This window comes from Anolis carolinensis, chromosome 3, assembly GCF_035594765.1.
Source record: "Anolis carolinensis isolate JA03-04 chromosome 3, rAnoCar3.1.pri, whole genome shotgun sequence".
Taxonomy (NCBI): Eukaryota; Metazoa; Chordata; class Lepidosauria; order Squamata; family Dactyloidae; genus Anolis; species Anolis carolinensis.
The window spans coordinates 189,043,237-189,056,891 of NC_085843.1; the positions used below are offsets into that span (position 1 = coordinate 189,043,237).

Here is a 13,655-nt window from a genome sequence, read left to right on the forward strand (position 1 = left end):
TCACCTGGTGATTTCATGTAATATTGCTCAATATCAGACATGTCCGTATTCAGTGCACACTTGAGATAGCTGAGGATAACTTTTCTACTGAAGTAGTACCTCATACCCATTAGAAAGATGGGCAAACAGCAGGTCAGCAGCAAGGACTTGGTCACAACAAAGCACATTACTATGGAGATAAGGAAGAGAAATAAACGATACCTGTCAGAAAAGAGAATTTAGTGTTGATTTTGGAACATAGACCCATAAGTCATAAATATTACATAGCATCTATAACAACAATAATGTTTTCACAATGCATTTTATAATTTTTATGTGTAAAATTTGTTAATACAATAAGCCTTATAAAAAGAAAGAAAATCTGTTTCATTCATTTAAGATTCTTTCATTTTAACCATTGTCATCCTCACACCATCTCGTTAGATGTTTATTCAAAATTATTCAATATGTATTTTAAAAATAAATAAACAACAACATCAACAACAGCTATTCATATTTTTACTGGTGAAGATCACAAGTTATATGCAAGAGTAAGTGAATACGGTTGGCTGTCTTCTGAAACAAGAGTGTGATATACAACAAATTCTTTATAGATGTATAAAAACACTTTTAAAAAAATCTGTTTTCCTAGATTAAGATTCTGATATGCTTAGGGTCCTAGACTGAATCTATATTGCCAGGCCTAGCACAGCAGGCTAAACCACTGTGCTGCAGAGAAATCTTGCTGATTGAAAGGTTGCCAGTTCGAGCCCAGGTCGGGGTGAGCACCCGCCGTTAGTCCCAGCTCACCTACCCACCTAGCAGGTCAAAAGCAGAAATGTGAGTAGATAAATAGGTATCATTGATTGGAGAAAAAGGTCCTCAGCATGGAAGATGGAGTGACATCACCCCCCTGTGGCCGGAGCCTAGCACAGCATCCAAGATGCCGGAAATAAGATGGGAAAAACTGCCTTTACCTTTGTGTTGTCTGTCCTTGTTAATTGTATAATTAGCATTGAATGTTTGCCGTATGTGTGTTCTGTGAGTCACTCTGAGTCCCCTTTGGAGTGAGGAGGGCAGGGTATAAATACTGTAAATAAATATAATGCAGATTCAGATTACAGATTCACTGCCATATAATCCAGTTCAATACAGGTAATCTGTATTCCGAAGCTGCATTATATGGTAGTATAGATCAAACCTTAGTGCAGGGAATTGTGAGATTTAACCTAAAATAAGGGAAGAGATGAGTAGGCATGTGCTTACTGATGGTTTACATGTTATTCTAAAAGAAGCTTGAATGAATATTCGTTCTATAGGGATAAAGCAAAATCTCTCCCCATAACCTGGATGGTTCAACAATAAAAGCGGCAGAAGACAGAATAATTGTTTATTATATTTAACATGCTACACTCTCAAACTTTCACTTCTCTCTAATTTACACAGACTCTTAAAAATGACCCATTTATTCCCAAATCTGACTCTTAATCATAAGGGATCGGTCCTAAGCCTACTGCCATTCCACATTTTTATAAATTGTTTGTATGGCAGAATAGAAGGCATGATTATCAAATGTGCAGATGACACCAAATCAGAAGGAGTAGCTATTATAAATATAGGATAGGTGTCACCTCAGTTGACAACAGTACATGGGAAATGGATCTGAGAGATTTAAATAGACCACAAGCTGAACATATGACAACAATGTGATTTGGCAGCAAAAAATCCCCAATGTAATTCTAAAGCTGCATAAATAGGAGTAGAGTGCCTAGATTGAAGGAAGTATTCCTCTTTGACCAGATGTCACTTGGAATATTGCATCCACTTCTGGGCATCATCATTCAAGAAAGATATTGACAAGCTGGAAAGTATCTCATGGAGGGTGACCAAAATGGTTAAAACTGTCTAACAGTGGCATATGCTGCCTGGGAATGTGGTGGAGTCTTTAGTGGTTTTTTAAAAAAAATTCTGGCCAGTCATATGTCAGGAGTGCAGAGTAGGGAGTTGGATTATATGGCCCTTGTGGTCTCTTCCAGTTCTGGAATCCTATGATTCCTCCTTGTGCGCCTTCTATATCCAATTACCATACATACTCGAGTACAAGCCAACCCGAATATAAGCCAAGGCACCGAATTTTACCACAAAATACTAGGAAAATGTATTGACTCGAGTATAAGCCGAGGGTGGGAAATGCAGCAGCTATTGGTAAATTTCAAAAATAAAAATAGATACCAATAAAATTACATTAATTGAGGCATCAGTAGGTTAAATGTTTTTGAATATTTATATAATATTGTAATTTAAGACAATAATAAGACTTTAATAAGATAAGACTGTCCAACTCTAATTACCTGTATACTCGAGTATGCGGTGACCCGAATATAAACCATCTAGGACCCTCACTTGATTATAAGCCAAGGGGGCTTTTCAGCCCTAAAAAAGGGCTGAAACCCCCACCTTATATTTGAGTCTATATGGTATGTTACAGAAAATTCTGGGGAAATTCAATTAATCCAAGTGACTAGAAATGTTGTCTTATTCAGCATATTGCAGAACCCTGAAAATTCTAAGATTCAGATTATTTTCCAAATTTTCACTTTTATTGGACTGAATTTCATGATTTAATTGATCTATTTTTTCTTCATATTTTCTTCCTAGATTCAGTGTTATATTGGCAGTAGTGGTAATATCACTAATTACAGCTGCTGTACAATCTGTAATTAGTGGTCTGCCAATGCTGCAAATCTAGAGTTGAATGAGTCTAGGGCTTGGGACTGTTCTTTATGTATATCCTTTTGAAAATCTGCTGTAAACCTTTCAAATCGTTCTGAAATGGTGAACGAGAAATCAGGAATACAATGCCAGGTATGGGTGGTACTAGCACTTTTCGAATTCTCTTTTTTTTAACCCACATTTGGGACAACAAAAGTTCTTTAGACGGAAAGTATAAATTCAGATTCCCTACTGTTATGCTGCCTGTTGACCTTTTGGCTCCACTCAACTCATATTCCCAGATCTCAATTATTAACGCCATTTAAACATTTTGAATGCATTAATTAATAGAGGCTTTGAAACAGCACTCAGGTTAAACATCTAACGAATTGAGTAATTCGTCACACTGCCCTGACCAGCCTCTTTTCTAAGAATTCCAGTGAAGTAGATCCCAATACCTACTTTATGAATGATATGTGCAGAGTACACAATTTACAAAAGGGTGATAAAAACCAGACTGGTCTGACCTTGCCAATTATAAAACATTCTGTTTCTCCAAATTCAGTTCTGACTCTGGCCTTTTGTCCTGAATACAAATTATGCACTAGGACTGTCAATGCTGCAGCACATGCATTTCTACTAAGAGCAATCTAATTTTTTTATGAACTATGTCATCAGAAGTTTTGCTATAATCCATAAAGAGCAGGCTGATTTTCTTCTCAAAATCTCTGGTGCACTCCATTATCCAATTTATGTTTGCAGTATGATCCCTAGTGCCTCTTACTTTTCTGACCCCAGCTTTGACACCTGACATTTCTCACTCCATTTACGATAACAATGATTGTTGTACAATATGTTGCTTATGTGCGAGTTTAATACAATGGCATCCACTTTTTTGGAGACTGGAGTGTATATTAAACATTTCCAGTCTGTGGGGCATTGTTGTTTTCTAAATGTGTTAGTTTTAGTTATTTTTGTATGTGTTATTCATTTTTTGTTATATGTAGATTGTATTCAATAAAATGACTTTGAAAAAGAACTAGAGTAGATTCTGTTTCTGTAGTGTGGAGCTGGTCTATTGGTATGCCATCTGTTCCTGGTGGTTTCTTTCTCCCAAGCGCTCTGAATGCTCCTTCTGCTTCACTCTCTATAATTGTGAGTCATCTTCAAATAGTTGTACTCTGATTGAATCTGTCATCCTTTACGTCTGTTTCATATTATTCTTCTGTGTATTGTTTCCATTGCCTTTTATTTGTACTTGCCATGTAATGTGTTTCCCTCAAGTTGTGTCAGAACCCTGGCAGCAGAGCACCAATAACCATACACAGAGGCCAGTCTCTATCTAATATCTTTATTAAAGAAATATATAAAATCAATAAAAACAAGTGAAGAATATAGTTCAGAAGCAGACCTTTCAAATGAGGTCAAATATAGTCCAAAAAGATATTGTCCAATAAATAATATTAGAGTTCAAAGTTTTAATCCACTTGACCGAAACACACACTTCGCCAAGCAATAGTGTGGGAAAATAACAGAGTCTTAGAGTCCAATGAAGCTTGACAACAAGGCTGGAAATAAACTTGATTCTTGGCTAGATCCGTGACTGGAGACAAGGCAAACATGAAGCATGAAGCAGAGTCCGTGGTAAAACCGTGAGACAGGGCAAGGCTTGAAGCTTGATCCGGGAAGCAAGGAACTGGGATTACGAAGTCCACACACGATCTCTCTCCTCAAGCTGATCAATTGACTCCGCAAAGAATCCCTCGCGCCAAACACCTATATTGGGTCTTGTTTTCCCGCCAACAGAACTCTTTCCCTAGAGAACGGGAAACGAAACCCAACTCTGTCCAGATGTGTGACTCCTTAGAATTTCTCAAGGGAAGCAGGCCTAATCGGCTTGATTTTTGGCAGCGATGCGTAAACTCCTTCGTTGGGCCTCCCTGACTCCCCTTTCTCTAGCATAAGATTCCTTCCTGGGAAACGGAGGGGAGTTCTGCCCAAGGCCTGTTTGGCTGAATTCTTGAGGGCAAACATCAACATCCTGCAGGTGAAGAGACTCCGGCTCTTGCTGAACCAGCGAAAACCCCATGTTTTCCTCTTCGTCTGCCACAATAGTACTAGGAACAGGACTACAAGGCCCATGAGTCATCACAAGTTGTAGAGCATCCCCATTCTTGGTTTAAATTTCCCTTTGATTTCTCAGATCTTCCCTAGGTAGGGAATTCCATCTGAGTCAGTCATTCACCTGCAGTATCTCACTGACCCTGTGTGGTCTTTTATTTTTCACATAATTGGCAAGAATGCCATTTGTGCCTCTAAACTCTTCCCTTTCCTACCCAGGGTTTCATGCTCCAAGGCAATCTGCTCAAAAGTGTTCTTTGCAATACAACTGGCCTCCACATGAAACAGAAGAAAGGGGTATTGATGGTGTTCTTGATTTGTTTTGGCAAGTTGTCAGTGATATCCTAGATACATGTGCCACTAAGATAGCACACATCTTTATTCATCTGTTCAGGCTGGCGCACAAGTGCCTCGGTTCCCTTAAGTAATGCATACCCAATCACCAGCACCTTTCTTTTGTTGTTGTTGTGATTGGTGGTCACGTTGACTTTTTCCTTGGGATGTGGTGTCCCCTGTTGCTTGTTTCTCATTTCAGTGTCTTCACTGTTGTTATCCCCACGAAGATGTAGGGAGTGATTGCTTAATTGAAGCAGTTTTCAATTCCTCCAATATGATCTACTCCTACTACTCCTATTTTCTCAGTGTTATAGCCTTTTCATTTTCCTTGCCAGTTTCTTCCTGTTGGTTCTGTAATATTAATTTTCCTTGTGTTCTATCTAGGAAGTTCTCCTATTGTCTGATACACTAAAGAGACTCAACATTCAGTTGTAGTGCACTGACGTTCTCTTCCAAGAGCATCACCAATTTGCACTTGCTGCTTTTATCACTGCACTTACTCTTCTCCCTTTCCTGCCCATCACATTGGCATGGGATATAACCAGGGCCGTAACCAGAAAATTTGGGGGGGGGGTTTAACTCCTAGCACACACCCCTCCCCGCTACAAACCTGTCAATATCTGTTTGAGATAGTGCCTGGAGGGGCTCTTAATGTTTTGTGTCTCATAGACTTAGCATGGGGATTTGGTTAACCAGTTAAAATTCATGAGTAAACCAGGTTTTTTTTATAACCTGAAAAATTTCAGGGGGGGGGGGGTTGAACCCCTAAAACCGCCCCCTCGCTACAGGCCTGGATATAACTGTGTGTGCCACAAGACATGTACAACTGTCTCAAAGGCCTACTAACTCTCCCAAGCAGGCTGCTTTTCTACAACAACTTCAGCAAAGACAGATTAGGAAAATTATGCAGATGAGCCACTACTCTCCATCTCCAAGATCTCTAAGTGCACCCAGTTGAGCTTTTGCTATATCCACATTATAACAATTATCACTTTTCTGAAATACTTCAAATGTCATGCTATAAACTAATATTATAACCAATTCACACTGTTTCAAAAAGTTAAAATTACTGTAGTTGCTACATTACACAGTAGCTGTTTTCAAGAAATTGTAAATAAGCAACACTCCTAGAGCTTCATGCTGAAATGATACTTTCAAAATCTGTACAATGTATAGCATCTTGATCTAAACAAGGAATTTGTTAAGTATATTGTGTGTCCAATATGATGTCACAGTCCCTTCCTTTTGACATTTCTTTTTAAAAAATATCTACTGCATCAACCAGAAGAAACATATAAAAGGTCCGTTTTATTTTATTTTATTGTTACTCAATTTATGCCTTAAATGAGTTTTTATGGTTTAATATATTGTTTTGCATAATGTCAATTTTATTGTGTTTTTATTCTTTGTAATATGTTTTTAATTGTTTATTGTTCTCGGGCCTTTGTCGAGTGTTAGCCGCCCCAAGTCCCTGCCGGGAGATGATGGCGGGATAGAAAAATAAAGTTACTTACTTACTTACTAAAATACACAAACTCCAAATTCATTTTTAAAAATAACTGATGCATCTCTTCCAATTCATATGACCCTACAACTTTCTTAAAATCATAAAGAGGATTGTCAGAATGATGATTGTCAGAACTGTATGACAGTTATGTCTTGAGGAGTGGGGTTAAATATGTAGAAATTAGAATTCTGAAGATGTACAACATGTGTCTCCAATAGAGGGCTGCTCTTACTACATAACAGAACTAACAAAGAGACCGATGCACAATGGGACTTATACTCAATGAGACTGATGCAAATTGCATAAATCTCAATGTACATCAGGCACTAATTCACAGCTGGCCTTCTGCACGGTGCCCACATCTTCACAATCTGCCAGCAGAGTTGTCTAGCACTTCAAGTAGGTAGTTAAGCGTATGCAACTTTATCTTGAGTGAAACATGATACATGATTCCATCACTGATTGTCAGAACTTCACCTTTAAAAACAAGTTCTTCCAATTCTTTGTGATAATAAACAAAGAGATGAATCTGCACATACTGTAACTACTTTGTGTTTGAAATCACATACAACATAATCTTACTTTTGTTTACTGTAGCATTGATCATTTTTATTTTATATCTCCTTTCTCAACTGTCAAAGCCTATTTAAGACTTGGTAACAAAACTTTACATGAGAGCACTTCATCAAAGGCATTATCTATCTACCCAGCATCTTTTCCCTCAAAGTAGTCAGCTAGATGATTTTGGGAAACCCACAAGAACCCTCCTGTTATACTCTTACAATGGCCATATCATGGGGCTTAAAATAATATGTTGACTTCAGTACACAGAGGATACAATCATTTGAATGTTGCTTTGTAGTCCTGCTGCTCATGTTCAGGGCTACTCCCAAGATTAGGTTCTGCAAACTTCATGCAAACTTTACCTTTCAATACATCTTTAATGTCTGCTCAAATAAAACTCGGGTATTAATACTTTTGGTTTTTAAAAACATATTCTACCTAATCTGACACTATATGCTTCATTTAAACACAACCAATTTCATGTCCATGCTGGGCAATCCTGTGTATTAAAACGTGGAAGCTGTCACAGGCACAGTTCAGTTGGGATAGCCATGTCTATTGTCTAATTCTTTGCATTCCTTGTTTCTCGGCTTCTCTTAAAGATTCTGTTTTCTGCTTCTTCACTAAATATCATCTGCAGAATGAGTGCACTGGCAGCAAAAATGATTTTCAGCCCTGCAGAGGAACGGAAGGGACACAATCTTGCCAGTTTGGCCAGGAGAAGAGGGAGAAATTGCTCAGTCACTCAAACTTTATATAACCTTAAAGTCTTGTTTTGGTAAGCAGAAATAGTCAACATAGCCAAATCAATAGAAGAGTTTTTCCTTGAAGGGATCCCCTTTGAAACCAAAACATCCTCAGAACTCTATGCCTGGTTGTCCCTCAATCACACTCCCACACATACAATCTGCCCTTAATGAAGTTTAGATTACCCCTTCTCTAATTTCCATAATTTGAGATCAATACTGCAAATACTATAAGAGATGTATGTTCCACCTTAAAGTCTTAGAATTAAGTTTCCTCGGAAACTGCCTGTTCTCATATGAGACAGCCAGCAGGGTTAAAGAAATAAAGCTTTGATTGTGGTGACATCCAACGAGCTCTTTATTGTGTTTCCAGAAAAGAGGTCTATAGATATTAAGTATTATATTATTACTATGACATGCCCTTCAACTGTCCCAATTTAGCAAGACTAGTCCCACTTAAACTGTCACTCCACTTATTCAACTATTTTTAAAATGTCCTGCTTTCTCCCCCCCCCCCCCCACTTTCCTCCCTTGTTTACAGGTTACTTCAATTGCTGCAAACTGAAATCAAAGTAAACAAGTAGTTTGCATTCCACTAACTCAGCAGAGGAAGAAATGAGAGGGCAAAATCCTCACCTTTCCTGCAGGCTGGTACAAAAGAAATTTGCTATAAAGTCTCCTAGTGTGGTTGTTCTTCCTCATTAATAATATTTGCCATCCAACAAACTCTTAATGTTGTTAGGCCACATGTATCACAGATTGCATCCATATAATGCTGGAGGATAGGCTATCATTTATGGAAAGATGGGGGAAATCACTTTTTTTTTATTTCATCCTGCCATCAGAACTGAAATGGTGCACTAGAGGCTTTGGGGCATCTACACTGTCATATTATGCAGTTTCATTATGCAGTTTAACTGCATTGAACTGCATTATGACAGTGTAGACTCATATAATGCAGTTCAATGCAGTTAAATTGCATTATGAAACTGCATTATATGGCAGTGTAGATGGGAATGCTGGTCTGCAGTGGCCCCATCATGGTAATACAAGAAGTTTTACTGTTCACACAAAGAGAATCAAGACTCTAGTTTAGTACTGAGAGCCATTTCTGCAATAGTTATCTATTTTTGTTTAAAATATTTATATATCACCATTTAGCTCTCAGCTTCCAAGGTAATACAATCCATAAATACAACAGCTTGTATAAAATTCAGTCATTAAATGTCAGCAGTAAAACAGAAGCAATATCAAAACTAGTAACATCTTGCCAACTAACCATTGTGTTACACAGGATAAAGACTGCAACAAAACATTCTTCCATAAAGTTCTATACAAACATGCATTCTTTCAGCACTGGAACTGCAGTGAACGCACACTGAAAGCACACCAATCACAGTTTTGTCGAAGGTAGCTAGTATCCCTGGCACAGCTCATAGGAAACCAGTATTGCTACTTTCCCCCAGAAATCAGCACTGCCATAGCATGGACTGACTAGTGGAGGTGCAATCACAATCTGTTCTCAAGCTCTCCATCCCCTCAGTCCTATTTCTACACAAGAAGATAAAGAAATGGACAAATCATCAGGAGGATGGACAAGGATAAGACTGATTAGTAAGTACATTGATATAGTTGCGTGTCTTCAAGTACCGTAGTTTTCAACTTCTGTGTCTCTATGGCAAACCTATCATAAGGTTTTCTTGGAAAGATTTGTGCAGAATGGCTTTGCCTTCCTCTGAAATTGAGAGAGTCACACAGTGGATTGCCATAGCCAAATGGGGATTCAAACCCTGGTCTCCAGTCATCATCCAATTATTTCATATAATAATAATAATAATAATAATAATAATAATAATAATAATAATAATAGCAACAACTTTATTCTTATAAACCACCACCATCTCCTGGAAGGGACTCAGGGCAGCTTACATGGGGACCAAGCCCAGCATACACAAGGAATTCAAAGTTACATAATTAAAATAAATAACAAATAAACAATATAATTAAAACAATTAAAACAATTGATTTGAGAAAGTGTTGGAACCTTCCCGGTCCTCTTCCAATTTTACCCCTGTACACCTTCTGAAAAACATTACCATAGTATTTCTCCCTCCTCTAAAAGTGATTTTGGTGGTGCACTGGGGGTAGAGATTGCCCACTCTCACCTCCCTGGAAACCCACTGTTCCACCAAAGTCCATCACTGGATTCTGCCCAGAAACTGCAAAAGAAGGACAAGCCTACAAGAACACAACATAAGTAAAACTAAAAGAGGTCTATAGCTGTGAATTAGATATGGAGGTGTCCCTAATTTTTTGTTTTGACTCTAAGAATATGAGCCATTCTAATAGATCACATCCTCATAATAGCATTTATTCTTTAAATTGAGAAAGCAGGGAGAAAGTAATCTCACAATGGAGAAAAACAAAACAAAAAGTGAGCCCACATAGACGCAAGCATTGTGTATTTATAGACGGCCTAAACAACCACTGACATTTGTGATTCTAATCCAGCTTCATTAGTTCTGCTCTGCAATTGGATCTACACAAAACTGAAGTAATTCCAAGTGCAATTTGATTCCTGAATGTTTAGTACAGGAAAACATTTTGACAGTTTGCTTTGCTGAGTAAATTTTCCCATTTCTGGTTCACCTTGACTACATTATTGATTCATGCTTGCTGATGTAGCAAAGATACCCCTCTGAAATGGTAGAGGGAGCAGACGTAGGGCCAACCCTCTGTTGACTCCCCAAACTATCATTCCTGACTTGCATCCCTAACACATTCATGAAAATGTAATTCATTAAGCTTTCCCTTATTAATCCATGTATTCAAACAACTTAATCCCCTGCTTTGTTCCATTTATCTTTTAGAACAATGTTGAACATTACTTTACAGCTCCTTGAAATTTCATATATTTTCATTCCAAGTAACGGACACTAATTATAGCTCAGAAAAAAATGTGCAAAAGCATTCAAAGCCCAGCATGTTAAAAAAAGGATTCCATGTGAATACCACATCGCTTTCTGTTTTCATTCTGAGAAATGATATGTTTGCTTGTTTGTGTGTACACACACACACACACACACACACACACACATACCTCTTTTTATCCAGAAAATAACTCAGAAACCCTTCAGAAGGAAAAAAGCAGTGGAAAACTCATGGAATTTTTGGAAAATTTACTCAGGCTCTAGCTATATCTATGTAAATATCTAGAGATCTGGATATAGGTACATAATTCAAATAATATGGTTTACGGCTCGATCTTCTTAAAAAGTCTAATTTACCTGCTGTTTATATGTACAAGGATAGGCAGAGACATCAAAAAATATTTGGAATGTAAAACAATAGTAAGACAAATTGTTGTTGTGGCATTTCTCATACCTTAACACAAATTTTCACATATTGCCAAAAACTTGAAATTACGCTGCCTTTAAAAAAATGATCTCCTTTGACAAGTGTGCTTTCAGTCCTACAAGCATTACTGATTCAGGATATTCTATCTGATTGTTAATTGTTGCTGATCTGATAAGGTAATAGTACAGGCATCATGTTTTGACTGGTAATGTCATAAATCAGTGACAAAATCCACTGTGTCTGTATGAATTTCTTGTCCAGATGAGGGATATATCATTAGACCATGAGTCAATCTAGTCCAGTACAGGCAGTCCCTGAGTTACAAATATTCAACTTAGAAATGACTCATAGCTAAGAACGGGGGTGAGACAACAGGAAGTGACAGAAAGCTACCCCTAGGAAAGGGAAATTCACTTCTGAAAGAGTTATCGTGGGGAAAAGGTGTCTCCCCGTCTCTCAGCTTGAGAACAAACCCACATAACCTATCTTGTTTGTAACTAAGGGACTCCTTGTATAGCTGTAAGATTCTGATCCTCTGAGCTTCTTTTTCATTTCTCACATGCCTGGATCATATAAAACACGCTTCTTCAACAGTGGGTCCCGGCCCCAACTGGGGTCCCTTAGCTGAATGTTGGGGTCACAAAACATGTGGCAGCAATAAAAGGCTTCCAAACGTGACACAACCATTTACTGCAGTGATTACAGTGGATTCTGCAGAAAAATGCTTCGGCTGTACTCCACAAAACAGGAAAACCAGTCTGTTTAGCAAGACTTGCAAATGCTGGTTTGTTATCAGTGTTAGCTTTTTATACTTGTTTTGTCTACCAATCTATTTCTGGGGTCAGGTAACAATTTCTCGGGCCCTGATGTACTTGAGGTGCTTCCTGCTATTTATATCAAAGCCATCATGTCTGTATGCCCAGCCCTCCATATCCGTGGATTCAACCATACAGAGCTTTTAAATCCATTTTATATAATGTTCAGCTACACTGTTGGCTATAATGGGACTTGAGCATCCACCGCTTTTGGTGCCTACAGGGGAATCAAGCCCCAGGAGATACTAAGAGCCCATTGTATGTGATGGATGTGTGGAGCCTTTGGAGAGCAAGATTTTGAAAGGCAGCTTAATTTCAAACCATGCGTGTTTGACATGATTCAGGAATATGAGATATGAAAAACGAGATCAGCGGAACAGAATCCCTCTTGAAATTGCTTATAGGCCAAACAGACTGGAAATCCTGCTGCCTCAGGGTTGCTTGTCTGCAAAAGCAGCTCAGAGCCGGCTGGCCTCCTTGCTCTCCTGTCCAGGCTGAGTGGAGGAGACAGCAGCAAGCGGTGAAGCTGTGAGGATCAAAAAGCCGGCAAGGGGTCTCTGCAGGAGCACTTCCTGTGGCAGCTGGTGTGCAGCTAGTTAAATAATATTGATAATAGGTTGTTGTGAGTTTTCCAGATTGTATGGCCATGTTCCAGGAGCATTCTCTCCTGAATTTCGCCCGCATCTATGGCAGGCATCCTCACGAGGTTGTAAGGTCTGTTGGAAACTAGGCAAGCAAGGTTTATATATCTGTGGAAGGTCCAGGGTGGGAGAAAGAACTCTTGTCTGTTTGAGGCAAATGTAAATGTTGCAATTGGCCACATTGATTAGCACTGAATAGCCTTGCAGTTTCAAGGCCTGGCTACTTTCTGCCTGGGGGAATCCTTTCTTGGGAGGTGTTAGCTGGCCCTGATTCCTATCTGGAATTCCCCTGTTTTCTGAGTGTTTTCTTTATTTACTGTCTTGATTTCAGAGCCTTTTAAAATACTGGTCCCCAGATTTCATTTTCACCGTTTCCTCCTTTTTGTTGAAATTGTCCACATGCTTGTGGATTTCAGCAGCTTCTCTGTATAGCCTGACATGGTGGTTGTGAGAGTGATCCAGCATTTCTGTGTTCTCCAACAATATGCTGTGTCCAGGTTGCTTCATCAAGTGCTCTGCTGTGGCTGACTCCCCTAGTTGAGTTAGTCTGCAGTGCCTTTCATGTTCCTTGATTCGTGTTTGAGCAATGCTGTATCTGGTGATCCCTATGTAGACTTGTCCACAACTGCTTGGTATACGGTAGACTCTTGCAGAGGTGAGAGGATCCCTCTTGTCCTTGGCTGAACGTAGCATTTGTTGGGTTTTCTTACTGGGTCTGTAGATAGTTTGTAGGTTGTGTTTCTTCATCAGCTTCCCTATGCAGTCAGTGGTTTCCTTGATGTATGGCAAGAACACTTTTCCTCTGGGTGGATCTTTGTCTTTACTCTTGTGGCTTGTTCTTGGCCTTGCAGCTCTTCTGATGTCTGTGGTGGAGTAT

The 13,655-nt window shown here is 38.9% G+C and overlaps 1 protein-coding gene across 2 annotated transcripts in view; it reads right to left on the reverse strand.

Annotated features, from left to right (window-relative positions):
* The window catches only part of nat8l (N-acetyltransferase 8 like), a 47,403-nt gene that overhangs the window by 31,377 nt on the left and 2,371 nt on the right, over positions 1-13,655 (reverse strand). Inside the window, exon 2 of one of the 2 annotated variants that reach the window (XM_003225402.4) lies at positions 5-169. The exons of the other annotated variant lie outside the window; for it this stretch is intronic. Within the exon in view, the coding sequence (XP_003225450.2) occupies positions 5-169 (165 nt within the window). The remainder of the gene's footprint in view (positions 1-4; positions 170-13,655) is intronic. 2 annotated transcript variants of the gene reach the window in all.